General features: G+C 42.9%; 1 protein-coding gene across 1 annotated transcript in view; it reads left to right on the top strand.

The window, feature by feature from the left end:
• Positions 1-24,821, top strand: part of dsd (attractin-like protein dsd) — a 128,876-nt gene that overhangs the window by 88,363 nt on the left and 15,692 nt on the right. Inside the window, exons 17-23 of the mRNA XM_065448562.1 lie at positions 1,332-1,406; positions 6,688-6,847; positions 6,942-7,000; positions 8,830-8,988; positions 14,348-14,576; positions 20,699-20,777; positions 23,458-23,571. Of these exons, the coding sequence (XP_065304634.1) occupies positions 1,332-1,406; positions 6,688-6,847; positions 6,942-7,000; positions 8,830-8,988; positions 14,348-14,576; positions 20,699-20,777; positions 23,458-23,571 (875 nt within the window). The remainder of the gene's footprint in view (positions 1-1,331; positions 1,407-6,687; positions 6,848-6,941; positions 7,001-8,829; positions 8,989-14,347; positions 14,577-20,698; positions 20,778-23,457; positions 23,572-24,821) is intronic.

Here is a 24,821-nt window from a genome sequence, read left to right as displayed (position 1 = left end):
CAGAAGAAATTTAGCGGAAACGTACTTCGCTACTCGTGAAACTGCGACTGCTGTAAGTTACATGGTCATAATTACCGATATACACCGCAGTATAACTTTCTACGGCACGTTTCTAAGGCAACACCGCATTCACTAAAGGCGATTTTGTCCCGTTTAGAAGGAATGAACTCGTGGCTGAGTGGTAGCGTCTCCGTCTCGCACTCCGGAGACCCTGGTTCGATTCGCACCAGCCCACTTTCTTGCAAGATGTTTTTTATTTATGAAGTGCCTTCTTGGATTTATCGCTCACGGCCAACGACACCGACGCCGACGACACGGCTTTTCTGCGGCATGAGCTCCGTAACGCTGTCGCGTTAAAAAGGCTGATTTTGTAATCAAGTGGGGAAACAAGTCTCCTTACTATTACTGTCACAACATTGTGACACGCACTGCTTGATGCCCTTGCCTGCACCATTAGGTGTGCTTAACCCTTTCTGCAAAATATGAGGCTCCAGTAAATTCCCAGATTACCAAGCTATTGAGTTGTGTTAGTTCTTCGTTTGTTTGTTTGTACTACAGGCCATGTGTGGCCCAAGCAGGTTTGCATTACAAAAGTTGACAGATACTAACACCGAAAAAAATGCTATACCATGTAAAATCCTTCTGCATGGCAGTGAACTCTGCAGTCATTCACTTGAAGCTCCCTGGGTCGCTGCTGTTTTAACTAAATTCATGTTGATGTGCTGTACTAAGTATCTCATTGACGATGTTCCTTGCAAAATTTACATTGTGTGTGTTAAAAGTAACACTCAAATCTCACCTCTCATGTCACCCAACTTCAAGCTGTTGAAGTGCAGTGAGTTCATTGTACTTGACAACATGAACTTTTGTGTTTGCAGAATATTTGAACAGCAACTTGTGGGCTGTGTTCACTAGAAGTTTAAATGTGGATACGCAATATGTTAGAAAGCTTTTGAACATGCTGATTAAGTCTGTTCTTGACATAAACAGATATATATGTAGACATTCTTTGGATGTCACTTTTATTGAATTTTGGATCACTTGTAATGATCCATGATTGTATTGCTCATAGTATTACACTGACAAACATAAGGAACAACGGAACCCAACCCAACATTAGGAACCAAACCTGTGGCTGCTTGGGACCACTGCTGATCTTACGTATTCTTAGAGATTTTCTGCCTTCTTCCTTTTTTCTCTCTTTTTCACTTGTCACACACTTTACACGGTTTGTTATAGTGGCATTCTGGTGTCCTTTAGAAATATGTTAAAAATTTGTAACAGAGACTTGAGTGTTATAACCATTCTCTGTACTAATTCTTGCTTTGCAGAATGCCAGTGCAATGGACACAGCACTTGCAATGGCTCATCTGAGTGCCTTCAGTCCTGTCAGCACCGCACTGAAGGTAGGTTCTCACTAAAGAAATGCTATTTCTAGCTGGGGTGTAATACATAAGGTTGAAATGCACGGTAACTGTTGTATTTCAAGCTTCTGCTAGGGGTGTACGAAAATGTAATCAAGTTTTTACCCTCATCAATTCAGCTGTCCATGCTTATGAACTGCACTCGAACCTTGTTATAACGAAGTCTAAGGGGAAGCCAAAATTAGTTTATTATATCCATTATTGCCCATTACTGCAGTGTATGCCTAATGGCGTGTTCAACATGTAACCCGCCGTGGTTTCTCACTGGTTATGGGGTTGGGCTGCTGAGCACGAGGTCTCGGGATCGAATCCTGGCCACGGCGGCCGCATTTCAATGGGGCGAAATGTGGAAACACCCGTGTGCTTAGATTTAGGTGCACGTTTTTAAAGAACCCCAGGTGGTCGAAATTTCCGGAGTCCTCCACTACGGCGTGCCTCATAATCAGAAAGTGGTTTTGGCACGTAAAACCCCATAATTAAATTTTTTTTCAACATGTAAAGAAGACTACAGCACCACAGCCTGTTAAACTGCTATGTGGCCGCGTATGCAAATAAATTTGAATAAAAGATCAGCAAAAGACCCTCCAGCATGTGAAAAATGCAACTTTTTAGCACCTGATGCAACAGCCTTTACAATAGCCTCCTTCTGTTCCAATGTGTTTATCTTTCGCTTATGCTTTCGTCTTTGCTTGATCATATTGTCGAGAATCTGGCATAACAGTGATGCAGTTGAAGGGAACAGCTAGCCAAGTGTGATGCAAACTGTGTTCTAGCAGCACATGGCGCACAACACGGTGGGCAAACTATGCATCCGGAAGGGTATTCTTGGGCGACCTCCTTGACTTTTGGAGATAGGTTCACTTTAGCGAGATTCTGTGAATCCGCCAAAGTATACGTTTGGCAGAGCTTGGCGCAGCACAGTAAATACTGTTGGCTGATATGTGGACGCGTCTAGCCAGTGAATGCGAGACAATCTGTTGCTCTCTTGCGGCCCCGTGGCTGCTGCAGCCCCGCTGTATGACTGCGTCGACTTGGCTTGGCTGGCTTGTGGCTTCCGAAATCGCACCGAAACAATCTCGCAAGCAAGCAACCTAGCTGTGCCAATCAGCATGGTGTGCCGCAGTGAGAAAGAAGTGGAGGCACTGTTCCTTTTAGCATGCCATGTGCAAGCATCAATATCAATATATGGCACGGCGCAGCTAGGGATGGCCGAGATTGCGATCTCGGAGGGCGCGCCTACGCCTAGCTTCGCCAGCTACGCACTGCAGCTAGATAGAGGTACGATAACATAAGAGAGGTGTGCTGCTTATGCGTGGTTACTGGGCACAGGGCTACACATGGGGGTGAGAATGACCAGTGTTGTTTGACAGAGTAGTCGATGTGGGAATTTTGAGCTGGCTGTGTCGAACAAGTGCCAAATTTGGTGGAAAACGATATGCTCAGTGCACAACGGTCGGCGTTTTGGAGACAAATCTAGCTCGTATCTATCGGCAGAACAATCTTACTTTGTTAAAGCAAGGTTTTAAATACATGGATCTCTATGGGAACTTAAAGAGGAATTGCATGTACAGTCACGGACAGATTAAAATGGACCACGGCTTATGCGGCCCGAGTGGCTGTGGGGCCGCACCATGGCGTTGCTATCGCGCTACACGCGCTCACGACGAGAGTACTCTTTGTGGCCTCTAAACTTCGCCTCCGCACCCTCACTCTCGCGCTGGTGCTTGTCATGCTTGATAAATTTACTGTGGTGTTCGGCTGCTCTGCTGCTGACTGTCAGGAAGAAGGGGCGTGTGAATCGCCAGTAGTTGAGCACTTTGCACTGTTGCGCAGTAGCGAATGGCCGCAGGCCATCAAACTGCTGCTCTGTGAAGAAACAGAACCCCCCCCCCCCCCCCCCCCTTATTTTTTTGTCGGTGATTCGCAGTTGTGGACAAATAAAATGAAGCATAACTTCGGTTAAAAAATGCGGACCGTGCCAACTAGTGAAAAATGCGCTTGGTGTCGAGACGTCTGCTCTCGCATGCGCGTCCCTTTTAGCTCGCAGCCTCTCCCAACCTTCAGCATCGGCTTAGTGCTCTTTAATTGTAGGGAGCAGCGTAAGATGATGCCACTGTAGCCCCAACGTCTGATGCGCTGCCGGAATAGGTTGTCACGGGCGCTGTTGTCCACCGCGTCCAGCTCGCGCTGCAGCTGACGGTTGCCACCTTAAAGTCGCCGGCCCTATACATTTTTTTTTTTCTGTCGCGTGACCACGATACCACAGAGGCGAAGGATCGCTGCGGCGTTTTGTCTCCCAGGCTCGGAATTATCCGTGTGCAACAGGTCGCTGGAATGATGGCGCGGGACGCACTCTTTATATTTGCCCATGCTTTCTTGCACTGCTGGGTTTATTCGCAGTAGATGAAGTGGCTTCGGTAGGCTTTCTCCTATGAGAACTGCTATCGTCGAATCTCAGCTTCTTTTTTTCTTTTTGCTGGAACGTGAAGAGCTTGACGCCGTGCAAACCGTGCGTCTTGATGCTCTACCACCGCGGCTCGGTATTAGCAGACTGCTTGGCCGGTGTTGTGAGCTTGCTGGTGGGCAGTTTTAACGCGAAAGCGTTAAGAAACTTGTGTTGCAGGAAAGCCGGTGTCGTTGGCGTCGGCGGCGTTGGCCGTGAGAGAAAAAATGGCGGAAGGCAAATCATAAATAAAAACAACTTGCAAGATGGGCTGGGTGGGAAATGAACCAGGGTCTCAGGAGTGTGAGACGGAGACGCTATCACTCAGCCATGAGTTCGATGCTTCAAAGCGGGATAAAAGTGCCTCTAGTGAATGCGGTGTTGCCTTAGAAACGTGCCGTAGAAAGTTATACTGCGGTGTATATTGGTAATTATGAGCATTTAAATTTCAGAAGTCGCAGTTAAACGTGTAGTGAAGTACATTCTTGCTAAATTTTTTCTGCGCTCGGCGCGCACGCAGAGCCATCTTGCAGCAAACACAGAAGACTCCCTACTCGCAATGTACGGCGCTGCCCCGACAGGTGGTGGGCCACTCGCCCGTGCGACGTGACTCCTCTTTTCACTCACAGGGCGATTCCTAGGTGCAGCATCCGATGTGGAATGCCTCTGACGTGATCGCTGCGCCGTAGCTCGCCTGGTGGGAAAGCGTCCCCTGCGATGTGTGCCGGGCTGCTGGCGAGGAGTCGTGTCTGCGTGGTGCTCCCAAGCGAGATAGAGGACGATCCCATCGAGGCATCAGCCCCATGATCGCGTCCGCTTTCGTGGCGCGTCGAGGCCCGGCTGTCCGTGCCGATCACGACATTTGGCTTGCGTAGATCGTTTCTCCCTCCGAGACGCTCAGTTCTTTGGTTCGTTCCACTTGCTAAGGTACACGGTTCGTCTTTGTGTGACTCAAGAGCATGCCGAGTGAATGAGTGGGCGGTGCGAACGGTGTGCGATAACGCTATCGCATTCCACTCTTGAAGGCGAAGCTTAAGCATCCTCCTATTTTTTACTCCTGCATATTCCAGGCGACACTTGCACTGAAGAGTTCTTGTTAGGGTGGCCGACCATGTTGAATGGAGTTACCTCTATTTCTGGCGCATGATATTAAAATCTGTTCATCCAGGATTCGACGATAGCAGTTCTCATAAGAGAAAGCCTACAAAAGCCACTTCAACTACTACGAATAAACCCAGCAGTGCGAGATATCATGGACAAATATAAAGAGTGGGACACGTGCCATCATTCCAGCGACCTGTTGGACACGGATAATTCATAGTCTAGAAGACGAGACGCCGCAGCGATCCTTTGCCTACGTGGTATCGTAGTCACGCAACAGAAAAAATAAAAAATGTGTAGGGCCTGCAGCTTTAAGGTGGCAGCCGTCAGCTGCAGCTCGAGCTGGGCGCGGAGAACAATCATGCTTGCAACAACCCATTCTGGCAGCGCATCAGACGTTGTGGCTACAGTGGCATCATCTCGCGCTGCTCCCTACGATTAAGGAGTGCTAAGCCAATGCTAAAAGCTGGAATAGGCTGTGAGCTAAAAAGGACGAACATGCAAGAGCAGACGTCTCGACACCAGGTGTCTTTTTCACTAGATGGCACTGGTCCCCGTTTTTTTAACCGAAGCCATGCATCATTTTATTGTGCCCGCAACTGCAAATCGCCCCACAAGAGAGAGAGAGAGAGAGAACTGGTTCTGATTTCTTCACAGAGCAGCGGTTTGATGGCCTGCAGCCGGCCAACCGCTACTGCGTGACAGCGCAAAGTGCTAAACTTCTGGTGATTCACGCACCCCTTCGTCCTGACCGTCAGCAGCAGAGCAGCCGAACGCTGCACTAGAAATTTATCAAGCATGACAAGCACCAGCGCGAGAGCGAGGGTGCAGAGAAGTTTGATGTCACTTGGGATACTCTCGTCACGAGTGTGCGAAGCACAATAGCTGCACCATGGTGCGGCCTGCCACCTTAGCCGTGGTCCATTTTAATGTGTCCGTTACTGTACTTCGTTGCATGCCATCTCGTTATAACAAGGTTGAAGTGTAGTTGGACATGGCCTACAGTGAATGTCAGCAGAGAAGATGCACACGGCCTCTTTTGCTTCAGAAGATATTCACAAGTTCTTTGAAGTGGTCATGAAACTTCTGTGCAAAATAAAGGCGCTCCCCTAAAGCAAGATTTTGTTTAGATACTTGCAAATGAAAACGTAGCAGGAGGCTAAAGGGGCACTGCAACAACTTTTGAACAACTTGAGCAAATGTTCATCTGTATGCAATGCTGCCATAGCCATGCAAGCCAAATATTATTCCACTGCATGCAGCAGGAAGCCCACATTCTTGCATAAAAAATTGCTCTCTCTCTCTCTCTCTTTCTCTCTCTCTCCTGTGGCTATCAAGGCACTGTCTAATATGCATTGTTTATGATGCCGTAGGCATGGAAAAAAGAAAAAGTGAAAACAGAGCTATAGGGAGAGCATTGCTATTGGCACCATCCCAGCTGAGAGGGAACATTGTGTTGAGGAATAGGGAAAATAAGAATTGTGCTATATACATCTCTCTTATTTTGAGGTCTTTTTTAAAAAGTGTCTGTTCTCACTTTTGAAGAAAAAAATGCAAGCTGACTCCTTGACATCAAGGACCACATTTTTTAGTGTTGATGATGTTGTAGTGTTGTTGATGTCTAACACATGTGTGTGCATGCATTACATACACGTGTGTTCCAAAGTAATTTGGACTACCTTGTTTACACTGCCCTTGTTTATTTTCTCTCCTCTGAAGGACCACACTGTGAGCACTGCATTGCTGGCTACCATGGCAATCCTGCCAATGGTGGTAACTGCACTCCATGTTTCTGCAACAACCATGGTACTTTTTGCCATCGAGAGACAGGCAAATGCAACTGCACCACCAAGGGTATCATTGGTCCTAACTGTGATAGGCAAGTTATAGTCTTTGCACTGCACACATAGTGTGCTTGGCACATTCATCATGTGTTGTCGTCCCCTTTTTTTTTTCCTGATCTTCTTCTCCAGATGCGATGAGCAAAATCATTACGTGGGCAGCCCCCAGGAGGAAGGTGGCACTTGTTTTTGTGAGTGCAACCTTGCTTGCTTATGTGTCGGTGTCTTTGGTATTAAGTTGCATTTTTAATCTCGAATTTAAATGGAAGTGGGTCTAAAAGAATTTAATTGGCTTCAGAATCTCTGGTGTTAGAATTGAAACATAGTGAAGTGCTCAGGGAATGTGCTCACATTTACCACTGACAAAAGTTTTGCCGCCAAGTCCACCTAACATCCTTACTCTGGGCACTGGTGTGTTAAGATATTTGTTCAGTGAAGCCTGCAATACTCATCATAAAATAATTGAGCATATGCCCTGTTGTTCCTTTATGACATTAGCTAAAATCTCAAAACTTCGCTTGTATGTTTTTATGAATGTCTGTCAAGTGTCTGAGGGCAGATATTGCAACCATAAGGGAAAAATGTGATATCTACAGCATATATAACATTTTCTACCTTGTCTTAAATGAGAAAAATCTCCTCCTGCATGTGTGTTACTACACCTTTTATAACTTATGAAAGTTATTTCCAAACTATTGCCATATTCTGTGTCACACACCCACTGTGCCCTAAAAAAAGTATATGACATCTGGCTTAATAACTTAGAAAACATAACGCCATATTTTATTTAAGGGCGTTTGTACAAGACCAAATTAGCTTGAGTCAGCATTTAGGGTTAAGGATTGTTGGCGTTTTGGGTAATGTGCCTGGTACTGGCTAGCTAAAATCAAAGTGAGACACGAAGCTCATCCCCACTTTGCAATGCACATAATAGGTGCATGTCGGGGCAGGTTCATTGGCTCACTAGCAAGGTGTAGAGACGACTCCAGCAGTGAATGTACAGTGCTCGGCAATTGAAACACGATACTCAGATCGCACGGCATCCGTCGCTCTGAACCACTGGTGAGCGCTGGTTGATCGCTGTAGTGCCAAATGCAGTCACAATGTGTCACAAAGGCCCTTGTTTTTGTCGTATAACAATACATCAGCTTGATATCCCCAACGCCCACCAGTGGCACAAGAAACAGCAACAGCCATGCGCTCTGAGTATCATGTTTCAATCACTGAGCACTGTACAAGAGGCAGCTACAATCAAGAATGATGCCACTGGGTGGCTGTCATGACCTATGGATGAAAACTCCCAGAAAGTCCACTCAGCCACCGAGGCTATGGCAATCTAGATATGCTGCAAGAGGCGACTGCCTTGCTCAGGGCGGCATGGTACCACTTGGGTCCCAACATCCAATAGCCAAGAGTGCCAAAGGTGGATCTGCCAAGTGAAAGCACCCATACACCTTGGTTGCCGCAGGAGAGACACCAAGGCGATGTTCTGAGAGGCTTGCTTGTTCAGCACTGAGCATACACGTGGCGCACATTGTAACATGATCTACGGTGCGCAGGCCGCAGGATCTGCATTGTAAAGGCATTATACAAGGCCAGAGAGGTGTTTCTCCAGTGATTGCTCCGGGCTAATGGCCCAAATCACTCATGAATCAAAGGATCCCCGCAGGACATTTTGCTCCGGCCTAATAGCCCAAAGCACTCATGAGTCAAGGGGCCCCACAGGAGATTGAACTGAAAGTTATTTTCATGTACGAGGTAGTTAATTCACTACACTATATATAGTATGTTAGATTTATTTCATTTACAGCATTTACAGTCTTATACTATCATGTGCATGGCTAAATTTACATAAATTCATCATATGTTCAGTACAGATTTATTCATACAATCCTTGTAGCAAGGCAGAGCTTAGGTACCTGTTGCATTCTTTGGTTGGGATTACAGTTATGAGTGTAGCCATACATACAACTTACGTTAATTGGCTGTATTGTTGACCTTGCACTTTGTTTTATTTCAGATAATCTCAGTATTGATTTTCAGTACACATTCAACCTGTCCTCTGAGGACTACTATCGCAACATCAATTTTATGAATGTGCCAATAAAGGTCGGCAACGATGTAGAATTCACCATCTCTTGCTCTGGAAAGGCTTATGTCAACATCTCCATTGGATCAGGTGAGAAGTATATTCTCTGTAGATAACAGTTCAAGATAATTAAGTGACAAACAGCATGGGATCAAATCGCAGCCATGGCAGCCACATTTCGGTGAGGACAAAATGCAAAATTGCCCATTGTCCCGTGCATTGGGTGCACGTTAATGAAACCCAAGTGGTCAGGATTAATCCGGGGTCCCCCACTATGGCATGCCTCATAATTATGTTATGATTTTGGCACATTAAACCCCAGAATTTATTTTTTAAAGATAATTAAGGGACAAACAGAAAACAGCTGCCACAATCTTCACCTGTTTATTTTTACTTAAGTAGTTTATGTTAGCATGGTACACAAACGCTTACTATAAAGTTTGTAGCATGTTCACAGTAACTTAGATTTATGAAACCTCATGAGCTCAAGCGTCAGTTTCACTACTTTTCATTTTCTAACAAAGAAGTCTCAAACGATCTGTCGGGAATATAAGCTACACACTTATAGTTGTAAAGTGCTGTCCATAAAGATTGTACCTCAAGAATTTTTAAGAGATGCTTTAGTAATACCGCATGTAGGAACAAAGGAAATGTGAGGTGATAGTGCTAGGATGCAGGCTACCCTCTCTGCAGTGGAGGATCTATCCATTGCCTTGACCGGCACACACAAGCGGCATTCCTGCCCTGCCTTCTCCCATATTGGAGCTAAGGGCCAACGTGTCATTTACATTATGATCCCTACACTTCCTCTCTCTCTCTCTTCTTGCTGTGCAACACATTTCTAGTGACAGTTTTGCACACACTACAATTCACAGTAATTCTCAAGTTTGTGTTGCTGCTGGCTGTTTGTGCACTGTAGGCGATGTGTGTGATGTCATCACTGCTGGCGGGTAGACTGCCTCCTTTGAAAAGGACATGCAGGCTTTTATTTGAATTTTCATCTGTTTCCATGGTGTACATTGGCTTAATAATTTGCTTACACAATTGTTGCGGCATTTGTCAGTTTGTAATGCTGAAACCTGGTGAAGGGCCCTTTAAATTAAAACATGGTGCTGAGCATCTGTAAAAAGTAAGATAACAAAGTTAAGTCTGAGACCATCCAGTAGTTTACACCTGTTAATTATGTTGTTTTGTCTCAGTAAAGGGTTGTGCTATTTTATTGCTAGATATTTGACTATTAACTGTAGTACTCTTGACAATTGAGTAGTGGTGTGCGAATATTTGAAATTTCGTATGCAAATTGTATGGTCCCTTTTATTGGATTTGTATTCAATTTGAGAATTTACTATTTGATGTTGCTGAATATTTGTTTCTGTTTTTGATATATAAGAGATAAAAACACTTATTACTCTTTTGAGGGAGACAGAATGATTGATGTGAGGGCTGTTCCAAATGATTCTGCTGCAAGATATTTGCTGTTAGTGCCTTAGTGAGATTAGAAGAACTGGTGAGGCTTATACATTGCTGATTAATGGATATGTCCGCTGCTATACAGGTCTCCTAGATAAGAAGTAATACAGGGTAGGATTCCGAATCCATGAGTGCATAGTGGGCAACATTTATGAATTCTACAGCATTAATGAGAGGGTAGCTGTAGTCATAATCAAGCTTAATAAGAGGTATCGATTAAAGATAGTACAAGCCTATGCTCCAACATCCAGTCACGATGATGAGGAAGTAGATGAGTTTTATGAAGATGTTGAATTAGCGATGAGAAAAGTGCAAACTCAGTATACTGTAGTAATTGGTGACCTCAATGCAAAAGTGGGGAAAAAGCAGGCTCATGAACAAGCAATTGGCAACTACAGCATCGATTCTAGGAATACTAGAGGAGAGATGCTGGTAGAATTCGCAGAAAGGAATAAGCTTCGAATAATGAACACCTTTTTCAGGAAGTGTAGCAAGAGAAAGTGGACCTGGGAAAGCCCTAATGATGAAACAAGAAATGAAATTGACTTCATACTTTCTGCCCATCCCAGCATAGTGCAGGATGTAGAAGTGATAGGTAGGGTAAAGTGCAGTGGTCATAGGTTAGTGAGGGCTAGAATTCACCTCAATTTGAAGGGAGAAAGAGCAAAATTGGTCAAGAAGAAACAGGTCAACCTAGAGGCAGTAAGAGTAAAAACAGACAAATTCAGGCTGGTACTTGCAAACAAATATGCAGCCTTAGAACAGAGAGATGATGATGACATAGAGCTAATGAATTAAACCGTAACTAGGTTGGCTTCAGAAGCAGCAATTGAAGTAGGAGGTAAGGCACAAAGGCAACCAGTAGGTAAGCTCTGCCAAGTAACGAAAGGCCTCAAAGAAATGACAAAGAATGAAAGTGTCCAACTCAAGAGATAAGATAGAATTCGTGGAACTGTCAAAACTGATCAACTAGGCGAAAATAAGTGACATTCAAAATTATAACGCAAGAAAGACTGAAGAAGCCGTAATAAATGGACGCAGCTTGAAATCAGTGAGAAGGAAACTTTGCATAGGACAAACCAAGATGTATGCACTGAAGAATAAGCAGGGTAATATCATCAGCAATCTCGAAGGTATAATAAAAGCAGCAGAAGAATTCTATACTGACCTGTACAGTACCCAGAGGACTCAGGAGTACTCCATTTGAAACAATAATGAACAGGATACAGAAACACCTCTTATAACTAGAGATGAGGTCAGAAGGGCTTTTACAAGACATGAAATGGGGAAAAGCGCTAGAAGATTCGTGTAGATTCGGTAGGAGAAGCAGGTCATGTAATGCGCAGGTTAGATAACCATTGGACCATTAGGGGACAGCATGGTTACCAAAAGAAGGGAAACGCAAATGAAGAGGACAGAAGGCTAGGTTAAGCGATGAAATTAGAAAATTCGCGGGTGCTAGTTGGAATCAGTTGGCGCATGACGGGTAATTGGAGATCGCAGGGAGAAGCCTTCGTCCTGCAGTGTACATAAAACTGGCTGTTGATGATGATGTAAAGGCACAAGTTTGTGAGCAAACACACAGGGCAGATAACTTGTGCCATTCAATAAGAATGCTAGCTTTTAGGCAGCCTATATAGGAATTTGTTCTGATTTATTCTTTGGCCAGTCTTAATATGTTTGACCCCTTCAAACAATCTGCATTGCTATAGTATCACGCTTCTCTCCCTCAGCCAATTCAACACTGTTACATGCATATGGTAACATACTGTTCCTTTGCTTCGTTACTGTCATTGCCATAGTGTCCCAGATGACCTAAACCAGTTTATCATTTTAAAGCTCCTCAGTTGCCTGAACATCTACTTGTGAGTGGTATTACATGCGTGTGTCAATGTATGTAAACCTGATTTCTTCTTATATCAAACAGACTCCATGCAAGCTTTGTATTTGATGTTACTTGAGAAATTAGAAAATATCCTATGTTCAATTCAATATTTTAGGGTCGTTTCTCGCTATATTCATATTAGATTCAATTAAAAAGTTTCACTATTCAAATACTCGTACAATTGAGAGATGTGCCTTGTGTATGTTTGACATCACAATGAGTTCAATTTTCTGAGTTACAGTAAAACCTCATTAATTTGATGCTCATTGATTTGGAAAATCGGATAATTCGGACTCGTCCTGTGGTCCCGGCAGGCGTATGCACTATTTAATGCAATGAAACTAATGCAATAATGCAATGAAATTCAGATTAATTCGGCCACACATCAGTTAATTTGGACAATTCTCAGAGCTCTGCAGGCACGGTGCGCCGCAAACGTGCGATACAAAAGAGCAAAAATGGCGTTAGTGTCCACCAAAACAAAGCGACAGAGTTTACATCGCCATAGTCATTAGTAGAAATCATACGTGAATCACAGCAACACCAGAACGTGTCGTGCCTATTTGTGCCTTTAAAGCCTTTCTTGCGTTTATTGCTCCGCATAGCACTACATTGGCCATGTGCCTTCACGACTGCATAGTTGCCATAGATGATCGCGTTGACAACGGTCGCAGTTTCGTCCGCGGCGGTCGCGGCAAACAGTAGTTTCGTTTTTACTGCTGTCGAGAATACATTTTACTGCGGTCGAGAATCTACATTGCGACGGGCAGCGACTTGGCGACCCTGGTGAAAAAATAATTGGAATGTATGCATGGTAGTGAAAAGCGTCTCAAATGAAGACGCACGCTGCGGCCGCGCTGTAAAGGAAGTCGCAAGGCATTCGCTGCTGCGAGCGCTAATCAGTCACGAGATGAAAATTGCAGCTTCCGCACTGCTTTTGTGCAAAATCGAAACAGGATTTGCTGATTCATTCAGTAAATAAAAGCATGTTGATGTAGTATGCATTTGCTTACTGTTTTCTAGATGCCTTCAATAATTCAACATTCAGTTAATTCAGACATTTTTTTTCGGTCCTGTGAAATTTGAATTAACGAGGTTTTGCTGTATTGGAATAAAATAGGGAAGTGCTAGCCATGCTAAACCTTTACAGTGATCTTTTATCTTGTGAGAACCACTGCAGTTTAGAACCACTGGCATTAGAGCAGATTTTAAAGCATGAAGCATAATTATATGAAATTAGCTGTATGGCTTTATTATAATTAACAAGAAGACCCATCAGTAGGAAGTGTATGCATAAACATAAGCATGGGTTCAAAAAAACACTTTCGTTATAGGAAGTTGGCAGACACGTCCAGACATGTTTAACATTGCTTATAGAGGATGTTGGTCATTTTTTCTTTAAAGCTTTAACACTCTTATCAAATTGGTCGTGTGACATATTGGGACCATTAGATGGATGGTGCTAAACCTCCTGACCCATTACGTGTTAATGCATCTTGCATAGATGTCGAAGCATGAGGATGAGAATGGTTATACAGCACTTTTACACGATATAAAAGAAACTGGGCCAACAAACTCAGTGGCTCTGTGCAGCTTCTCCAGGGTGTCCTTGTAAGGATGAATGTGGGTGTTAACCACTCTGCTGTTAAAAAAGTAAATCACAGCTTGCTGTTGTACCTTTTACGGATTGCCAATCTTTGTGAATGACTTCAATTGCATCCAGTACAAGTTAGATGTTAGATCTTGCACTATAGTCAAAGCATGGTTCTGAGTATAACATTGGATGCTTTCTGAGACGCATATACACACACAGTCTCACTACATGTAATTATGGGTGCTTGTAGAAACTTCCGAGTATGATATTGGATGCTATCTGACGCACATGCACACAGTCTCACTAGATATACTCATGCAAATAAGGTATTTATCGGTGCTTGTGAAAACTTTACTAGTCTGAACTGTAGTAGTTGCAGAGTGACAGTGTGGAACATCATTAATTACAAGAACTTGTTGTGCATGCTGCATTTTCTTAGTCACAGTCAGGAAAAAGCATTTCGGTGTGCTCAGTGATTGACTTTTTCTCGCCGAGTGCAGGAGGCCAGCCACCATCACGTGCTGATGGTGATGCAGAGCCTGCCCTGTTGGATAGCCGCAAGTGTGACAACATCAAGCTACCATTCTACGATGAGAAGCACAACTTTGGCTCGCAAAACACCACTTTTTTTGTATATGTGTTCAACTTCACCACTCCATTTGTGCTCCAAATCTCTTTCTCTCAGCACCGGGCACTCGACCTGCTCCAGTTCTTCATCACGTTTTCAAGGTGCTTTTTTTTCTTTATACTTGACAGTGTCTAGAAGCATACTTTGAGTGGTTTTGCAGAATAGTGAGCCCTTTTGCATAAGGTTTCATTTCTCTCCCTCAGAGCCCTTTTGGATGAACTCTCTTCATCTCTGATAAACTAAACACTGTGGCGATCCTTGCTTATTTTATTACAGGCTTTGTGTAGGCCTGTTATGTTGAGCTCATGGACAGAGTTCCAAGGTCCCTTTGTGTCAATCTTATGCTGAATTCTAATGGCAGATACAGAGCAGTCCACAGGCTCTGCAACAAAGCGCCAATCTCCAGTAGAAAATACTCTTCCAATCTGTATTTGGAACACTGCCACCATATTGAGAGCAAGCAGATGTTCACAACTGCATACAAAAGTTTCAGAATCTTGAACACCAAAATAGTGCTTGACAGATTTTTTTAAACAACGGTTTCAAATTCGCCGTAAACCTGTTAATCGGATAGTCTGTCGCACATGTGCCTGACTGCCCTCATGGCGTGATGAATTGTTTGCTGAAGTTGTTATTCCTGGGCATATATATACTCTAATTCAGCCTCTGAGGAAGTCTAATCTAATCTGTCTTGACTGCTCCATGGAGCAGTCTCACCTTAAAGGGACACTAAAGTGAAAAATGATTTCTTCTGCATCAGTAAATTGCCATCCTACAACACCAAAAAACACCACTCTTACAATGATAAGACGTTTGTTAAGCCAGAAAAAGCGCAAGAACGAAATATGGGTGGCAACGCCTACTTTAGTTCCCGTACCTGGGGGCTGTGACGTCATGGATTTTGATGGCATCTTCTAGGGCCTGCTAATTATATACAGCAGTACAGATTGACTACATTGTATTCAAATGGAACCAAATATTAAGCATGGCAAGTTTCGGGAACCTTTATTCAGCCAACGCGGCCCAAATGCAAAAACATACTTTGGAATCCCTGACGCCACGCAGACTTACCAGCACTAAGGTTTCGGCACGAAATTCAAATACTGATACTTGGACCTTCATTTCCTCATCTAATAATCAAACTATTTTTTTGAAGTGACTGCCTGCAGGGTTCTCAAACAATGCTTCATTAGTCTAAACTGATTTATTGTTTCGCTTTAGTGTCTCTTTAAGATCCACTCTTGATCTGTCATGGGAACATGCAGCCATGATCTTGATCTGCCATTGCAACAGGCCTGCTTGAAAAAGAGTAGAAAAGCTTGCTGTCAAAGTGCTCTGAATCTGCTGTTGGAATTCACTGTTAGAGGGAATCTTGTATATGTGGTGTCCAGCGTTTTTTGAAAGCTTACTGTACTTTTTTTTGTCCAGCAGGTATTATTCATTTGAATGTCTTCTCTTGGTAACTATTGACACAAAAGTAGAGGCATTCAGTATTAAAATTTAAGTGAATGAACTGTCGTATTGAAAAAAAAAAAAAAAGGACTTCAAATATTATTTTTTCATGCGACGAAAAAATGATAGACGAGGCAGAAGAAAAACAAACCAACTTATTAATTTGCTTTAAAGTTTACGATTCAAGTGAACGGAAGTCACTGTCAAATCGACTGCACAGCTTGTGAATGAGTACTAGGTTTAAAGTTACCTCATTTGAAATTGCACCCATCGTAGTTGCTTAGTGGCTTCAGCATTATGCTGCTAAACACGAGGTTGTGGGATGAAGTCACAGCCGCAGTGGTTGCATTTCGCAAAATGCCCATCTACCGTGCATTAGGTGCTCATTAAAGAGCCTCAGGGGGTCAAAATTAATCTGGAGTTCCCCACCACAGTGTTCCTCATAATCAGGTCGTGGTTTTCGTACGTAAAACCCCAGAGTTTAATTTAACTTTTCACCTGTCACTTTTGCAGTAAGCTGTATATGCATTTATGCTTTCCTTGCCTTTTGCAGGTTTTAGTAATACTTTTCAAAAATAGCCATTATGAGGTTCCTAAATCTTATATGAATCGAATATCAAGGACTTTTCTATTGATATTGAAAATTCGGGATACTTTCACACCCCTTTTAAAAGCCTATGGGTGGCTGGTATATTTTGTTTTACTAGTTTAACCTTTCTTCTGCAGTATATTTGCTTGGTCAACATATGTTAGCACAGTTTCACAGCTATGTTATATCTCCTGTTTGCTTCCTCGTCCTAGTGAACTACACACAAACTTATCGTGGTTGCATTACACATTTAACTGCCCTGGCACTGTCATGCCACCGCACCATTCTGCACTGCATTTAAGCTGTACTTAGGCTCAAAGCAATCTTCAGCAGAACACAAAAGCCAGTGTGTTGGTTTTGCAAACTAATTGTTAGGTAGTGTGGATGGCAGAAGGAATTTGGTATAGTGAAATATCCTAAAACATTTTTACCATTTTACAAGCTTCTTGTTGTCACATTCCTGCCCATTCATGACCAGCGCGAAGCCAGTATGCCAGGGTTTAAAAAAAAGTAGCCCTAGCTACTTTCAGTCCACTAAAGACTACCACTGCTAGGATTATTTGCAGCAGTGGTTGTATAGTGAACCATGCTGTAAGATGGGTCTATTGCTGCAGGTGCAGACAACATTATGACAGTAAGGATGAGTCTTTGCTGTCATGAGATATATGCAATCATACCATGCATTGACATTATGTGTGCATCAAGTAGACACAAACAATTTTTTTCCACCCTCCAGTGTCTCAATAATTTTCCTAACTGCAGTTGACCCTGATGGGACCAAAGAAAGTAATCAAATTAATCTAGTGGGTCAAACTAAACAAGATGCAGAAAAAACTCTAAACCCCCTGCTGATTCATTCGGCAGGTTTTCCATATTCTGACAGGCTCCCAAATCAAACGAGTCCACTTTCTATGGGTCTAAAGTAGAAAAAAAAAACGTAGAGGTAACATTAAGGCAGCTCAACAAAGTAGAAATATAATGTGCACCTGATATTTAGCAATAAATATTGGCAGGTGTCTAATATGTGATACTCAGTGGCAGTTGATTTATTGAAGTCAGCTTTGCTGTACAGTTTTGTAAAGTGAGCTTCGCCGCAATACAGCTGTATTATGCGGGAAAGCGCATACTAATGTCGCGAATGCGGTTTATGAGCCAATATTCCTTAAAAAAGAACACAAAAGTACGTGTTATAATTGGATAATTACTGTTATTGCTTGAAAATCTTCATCGGGCAGGATGAAAATGCATCTTTTCGACGAAAGATGATGTGTGTTCAACACATTCACTGTTCCCTAAGCTCTGCTGAGACAGATGCTGCAGCAAAGGGGTCATTATTGGGGTCATCATGGGGTCCAGGTGCATGCATGCTGACTGGTCAAGGTCAAGGTCAAAATATCCGGTGAAGGACAATTTTCAGGATCGTAACAACGAAAGTTTGGACCCATAGAAATGCATGGGCACCAGCTAGGATTTTCTGTCAGGATTGGATTAACTGAAAAATCAGATTAACCGAAGTCGAATTAACAGAAGTCTACTGTACTGTGAAAGGCAATTATGAACTCCTGGCTATACTTTTAGAGAATTACATGTGATTTTGAAAAGAACTCCCACTATTCCTAAAAACATTAGATGTCCACTGCCTCCACAAAAACTCCTTGAGAAGACATACACAGTTAGCGAGCCTTCTGTGAGGTGGCCTTTACTTGTACCATTCCTAGAGGGAATTTAAATCAAACCAAGAGAGATATAATTTATTAGAAAGGCCAGGAGGTCAGCCTGAGCGGGCATGCCCTGGTCTGCTACTCTGGACAGGGGAAAAAGGAAAGGGGACAAAAAAGAGTGATGAAAGATGATGATAACAGGAGAAATCAAACCAAATCACATATCTTGATCAATGCATTGCACCTGGCTATGCCCAGCTAGGCGCTGTGGTGCAGTACACAAGATAAGCCAGCTGTAAGTACTGTGGTGCAGTACACAAGATAAGCCAGCTGTAAGTACTTGTTAGCGAGAAATATAGTTATTATTTCTCCTGCAAAGTGGCCATGGTGTATTGGCCTGACTGCTTGGCTTGAAAATACAGTTATTGATTCAATCCAAGGTCAGATATGATTTTTATCTCACATTTTGTTGTGCCTCAGCCAAAATGAGATGAACAAGCGCGATCAACCCATGACCTAGCTCATAACTGCTGTTCGCAGCAAAATACAGTGGCGGGCATTGCCAAACAGTGGCAAGTTAACCGTACTAAGGGGTGCAGGGGGCAAGTACAGATTGTTGGGCAGCTACTTGGCATAACTGTCTTCATAATTCTTTTTCCATGTCATACTACTTAGAACATGGACTTGTTTCTGTTAAAGTTGAATTTCTAGATATAAGTTAAACAAATAAAGTTAACATGTTTGGTGCTTTTCAGTTCTAACCAAGAACACAGAACCATAGTATAGAATGCCAGTTCCTATATAACCTGCCATCTTCTTTATGATATGACAGCATTCACGGGTTTGTTTTCTATGAGCTGTGAATCTGCAAGTACTGCTATCTGTGCAGTGAAAAGTCTTAATGTGATTTTTGTCAGTAACTATTTTTTCTATGTAAGATTGTTGTGCAAATAATGCATTTGTATAATATGCATTTTTTTTTTGCTTCTCCTGATCTAAGCTTTAAATCAGCTTCGAAAAGTTTTGGTTATGTGAGAGCTTGTTCACCCTGCTGTAGGTCTTATCTTTACCAAAATTTTTGGGGTACTCTCAGTGTAATGTAATGATAGGTAAAGCTTTAAATATAAGCTTGTTTCTTTCAAAACTGATTAATTTCATATTAATTGCACCACCATGCTTTGCTTCAGAGAAATCTGAGGCATAAAGCACTTCGCATTCAGCAGAGTTTTGCTACAATGCTAGAGTGATGCTGAAGTAAAGCCAAACCTCATTTTAATGAAACGGGCTATATAACGAAATAATGTATATGACGAAGTAAGTGAAATTTCCCATTAAAGTTCCCATAGCAATACATGTATCAAAACCTAGTTTTAATCAAGTAAAATTGTCCTGCCAATGTATATAACGGGATATATTTGTCTGCAAAACCTAAAAATTATGCAACCCTTGCATGGTATATCTATTCTTTTCCCCGGGGTTTGGCATACATTCAGTGCCAGAGTTTTTGTGTTGAGTACGCTGTCAACATTGGTCTTTCTCGCCACTGTGAGCAGCTGTGCGTAAGCAGCAGCTCATTATTGCCATCTCACTTCTTTTTCTCACTGCGGGACTGCACAGGTTGGTGTAGCTAGGTGTGGCCTCCACGATACCACTAGTGCAATCTCGGGCCACGCCTAGCTGCACACAGCCTGTACTAGCCTGCATAACGCATTGTATTGAGAAAGAGAAGTACAGTGGCAATTGTGAGCCGCTCCTGCATGCGGCGTACTGCACAGCCGGGTGCAAGTAGGCGTGGCCTCCAAGATTACATCAGTGCGGTGCTATCTCGGAGGCCTCAAGTTGGCTAAGCCAATGTGAAGCCCTGGGAGAGTGGCAGGTCAGCCTGGATCAGCTGCGTGGTTGGCGCACCATGGTGTGTGCCACGTGCTGCTCGACCTCAGCTCGCATCGCAGCGTGCTAGCTGTTTTCTTCAGCCGCGTTGCCATTTCACTGGTTTCAGAGACGAGACAAGTGGAAGGTAGAAATGAAAGAACATCACGTTGAAACAGAAGGCAGCTATCGTAAAGGCAGTCACGTCCGGTGCTAAGAAGTTGTGTGTTGCACATGCTGCAGATTCTTTTTTTGTTTTAATTAAAATTTAATCTTCTATGTGGCCATGTAGAAGTTTCGCGGGCCATAGTGACGTCGTCTTCTATGCATGTTTGAAGTTGTGCACCCTATTGGGCATATATTACAGTAAATTGGATGTGACTGAGTAATGGATGTAATGAAGTAACTCTGCTCCCTCTCCAACTTCATTGTAATGTGGTTTTAGTGTTTTATTTAAGTAGTAATAGCTATTTGAGGCATTCAAAGATAAGTGACTCAATTAATTAACTTTATTAAGGCTCCCACTTTTACTTTGTCCTTACTTTGCTCATCGTCTTGAATTTCCATCTCCTGCCTTCGCCGTGTTTTCCCTCAATTAAGTGAATTGCAGCGGTTTCTCACATGACATAATATTTGCCTCTTTCTGCCCCAGCTGTTTTCTCTCGCTGCTAATTATAGCAGCCATCCTGTGGAAGATCAAGCAGAAGTACGACCTTTACAGAAGGCGACAGGTATTAACAGTCTCTTTATCTGTGTTTATCAGGTTGTGCCATGGCGTTTCGTTAACATTGGTTGTAAAAACTACTATAAACAAAAATCAAGATGTTCCAAACTGGCAGAGTATTTTTCAAGGACAACAGATATATGCTCTTGCCATTGACAGAGCTGCAGTTAATGGGAAAATAATGTAAATATCAAGGAAGCCTGTTGGTACACAACCCATTTTCAGCTCTATGGACAGTGATGCAGAAGTAGGAATCAAGTGCATTTGTTGGACGACGTGCATTTCAAACAATAAAATGCATAGCATTCGATAACAAGAATTCTGTCAACTGCAGAATTTTCAAAAAAATGCAACTCAGAAGTGCATAAGAAGTAAAAAAAGCGAAATAGTCTATAAACAATCACTGCAGGTGGCTTATGTGGCTTTGGTTTCAGTCTTGTGGTTTCACTGATACTCAAGTCTCCAGGTTGCGATAGCGTTTCCTTTATTTGTTTGGACATCAAAGGACATGCTGCAGAAGAATTGCCTTACTGGTGTCACACATGCACTTTCAAAGACCATTGAAATCCGGAAGTCCCATTTGCTCCCTTCCTCAAGCTCGCACAAAGAAACCATGACATAAAGCTTGTGGATTTCAGGGGTCTCTGGTTTCTTTGGTCTTTGCAAATAACTGTATGTCAGGGGTATGTGATAGTGTTAGTAAATTAGTGAGAGAGTCGCTAAATTTGGATAGTTTTTTAGATAGTGACTTTTAAGTGATTCTTTTAGGCGTGTAAATAACCAGTAAATTGTTCTGGTAAAAGTCCTCAAAGTACTTTGGCTAAGTTGAATGCTTTGCCCCCATTTTATCCTAGGGGAAATATATGCACCTCGATTGGTCACTACTTCTAAAAATTTACCATAGAGCTTATTAGTGAGCCATCTGGGTGCATGAAATTTGCTTTTCTAGGCAAAGAAAAATCTTGATATCTGATATTGCTTTAGAAAGTTGGTGGTTGTTTTTCCTTTCTACATTGCAATGACTCACCACTGTACTAGTTAATTTAAAGCTATAGTTTAAAAATAACAAGGAAGACCTCCCGGAATAATTAAAACATAAAAAACGAAATTTCAAACAAGTCATCGCCTTCACTTAACATTTTGCTAAAAATGGAGTGTTTCAAGCCACATGGAGACCTGGGCAGGGATAATATGAAATTATACCAATCTATTTTTATTGCAAATATGCCATTAGCCTTCCTTGATACATCAAAATGGCTTGGGCTTCGTCCAAATAGGTGCAGAGGCTGCTGATACAGGCTGGGCCCGAGCCATTTTGATCTATCGTGGAAGGCTAATGGCATATTTGGAATAAAAACACATTGGAATAGTTTTACATTATTCCAGCCCTGGACCGAGGACTCCACTCACATCCAGGTCTCGCCGAAGGACCCTGTGGTTTTTTTTTTCTCTATTTCAGTGTAACTTTTTCACTCTGTCTTGAGCCACAACCTCACAATTTAAAAGTATGTTACCAACCCTGATGTGAGTTAACTCTTCGTGAAACAAAGGTCATAGACAAGACAACCTGCCTGGCATGCCTTAGGATATGGCTGTGGCCTGCACACCAAGGAAACAAAGCACTGCCACCGTAGCAAGGCTGACACTACTTGCTTTCACAGTATCTGTTGGATAAGAGGTTTTTAAGGCACCTTTAACCTCAAGAGACATGAAGGTAGCTACGGGCCCATTTGTTCTTATTACTGAGAGGTTTGAACGTGAAAACTCAGTTTTCACCGGTTAGATGCCAAAGCTGCTTTTGTTGACGTGAACTCGGAGATGAAGTTGTAGCGCTGTGTTGCAGGTTGGCATGTTGGTGCTGCATCCTGAGTTTTCATCTCAAGCAAATGGTATTCATAGCGCACCTCACAGTTGGTTTTCATCATCTTTACACAGTGGTCTAGATTGAATCAGTGTCAGTTTTCTCAAAAGCTGATGCTAAGAATATGATTAAGCCACTTTCATACAGTTCTGCAGGGGTCCTATCTTATATAAGGAATGAATATTTTGTGTAAATTCTACTGAAATAAGTTTGAAGTGGATTGAAGAGGAATGTGCAATACAATGTGAAAGGGCTCTTAAGGTTTAGCACATCTAGTAGTGAAAAAAAAAATAAAAGAAAGAAAAAAACTTTCTGTTGACGATAAATGTCATAATCCACGCATGTTGAGGAAGTGGAGACTCTATCTGTGAGCTAAATCGCCACACACACACTGGTGAATCCAGAGGGTGCCCTGGGGGCTCAAGTCCCCCGAGACATGCTGGCTGACAGTATTGAGCATACAGTGAGCCCCCCCCCGCCTTAGTTCTATGTATGCTTTGATGAGAGCTCCCTCCAGGAAGCTACCCTGGATCTGCCCCAGCACGCACGTCTGCTTACTGATATGCAAGGTATCTCTTTCTTGGAACAAGTTTTCTTTTTTAAAATTTTCGTTGAATATAAACGACATGTATATCTACATATAATGAAAAGAATATTGCATGAGAAAATTTGCAAATCTAGAAAAACTTAAGAAGTTCCATTCAGTTTATGTGGAAATAACTGGAAGTTTAAGGGGTTCAAAAATCTGTTCAAGAGAGAAAACTAAAAATAGATGGTATTCAAGTTTGTACCATGTGACAAGGCTATTATGCCTTATTGCATGCAGCAACTGTTTGTGGAAATGGAACAAATGGCGAGTCGTCCTTTTGCTGGGGTCACGCTCGAGTTGGACGGTGAGCCGGATGGGTCGAGCAAGCAGTTTCAAGACGGTATGAAGCAGGTGAGCCTCCATAATTGCAGGTTACCACGGCAACCATTTACTTTTTATGTTGCGAAGGCAGTGTTTTGCTGTTTGGACACTGTTCCAAGGTTCTCACGTCTGCCATTGGTTGAGCTCTGCCCTCATTCTGAATTGCAAATAACCTTGGAGTTAAGGCTATGACCAGAAAAGTAACTAATGTATAGCTGCGCTCACAAGTTTCAAGACCATAAGAGTACATGGCAAATTGCATGTGCGTGCCATCTGGCAGTGTAATGCCTACTGTTGAGAGCATTGCAGTGTGCATGCAACACTTGGCAGATACGCGCATGCCATTTACCATGTTGGTGACTGATGGTGACCGCCGTCACCACCACTGTCAGCACTACATGTGCTGATGGTGAAGCAGCGGCACGGCAGTCGCAATTCCTGATGCTCGAGCTCGGCACTGTTTCCAAATTATGGAAGTGCGTGCTCAAACTGCTGGTGCTGCTGCCATGGATTTTTTAGTAATAAACACCTCAAGCTTTCTGCAATGTGGTACGCTCCCGGCACAAACCACTGTCATTTGTAAAATATACATATATATATATATATATATATATATATATATATATATATATATATATATACTTGTAGAAACCAGGCAAAGTAAATTAGGGGTTTTTTTGTATTTTAGTCCGAATAACGAAGTCATTCTTTCTTTCAGTTATCAAGTGTGCAACCTGTTATTTGGATTTTGTGCCATGCATGCAGTGATAGAGTGGCAGTGTTTGTTGATCGTGACATTCAGCCAGCAGTGGTGGTTTGTGCGGGGAAGCAACCCGCCCCGCAGGAAGTGTGAGTGGTGTTTATCGCACAGACAGTCACAGCAGAAACAAAAGTGAAAGAGTTCTCCATTATGAAGAACATTCAAATGGTCGCTGCACGGCAGCCACCAGCACTGGCTGTGCGAGCAGGCACTTCTGTAAGTTGGAAACGGCGCTGAGGTCAGCCTGGGAATCGTAGCTGCCGAGCCGTCGCATCATTGTCAGCACTGTAGCTTGCGGAAGCTGCAAATTACGATGAACAGCATGCACGGCGGTGTGGACCGAGTGAACAAGCTGGCCAGCGAGTAAGGATATGTATGTATACGTCATGTGTACGTCATGCATGTATATGTCAACACACTCATCAATCAGCAGGCACAACACCGTCAGACAGCATGCACATGTAATTTACCACGTGCTCTTATAGCCACTAAACTTGTGAGCGCGACTCTACAACCCTCG

Source organism: Dermacentor albipictus, chromosome 1 (genome assembly GCF_038994185.2).
Source record: "Dermacentor albipictus isolate Rhodes 1998 colony chromosome 1, USDA_Dalb.pri_finalv2, whole genome shotgun sequence".
In the NCBI taxonomy this organism is placed as follows: Eukaryota; Metazoa; Arthropoda; class Arachnida; order Ixodida; family Ixodidae; genus Dermacentor; species Dermacentor albipictus.
This window is presented reverse-complemented; position numbering and strand designations above follow the sequence as displayed.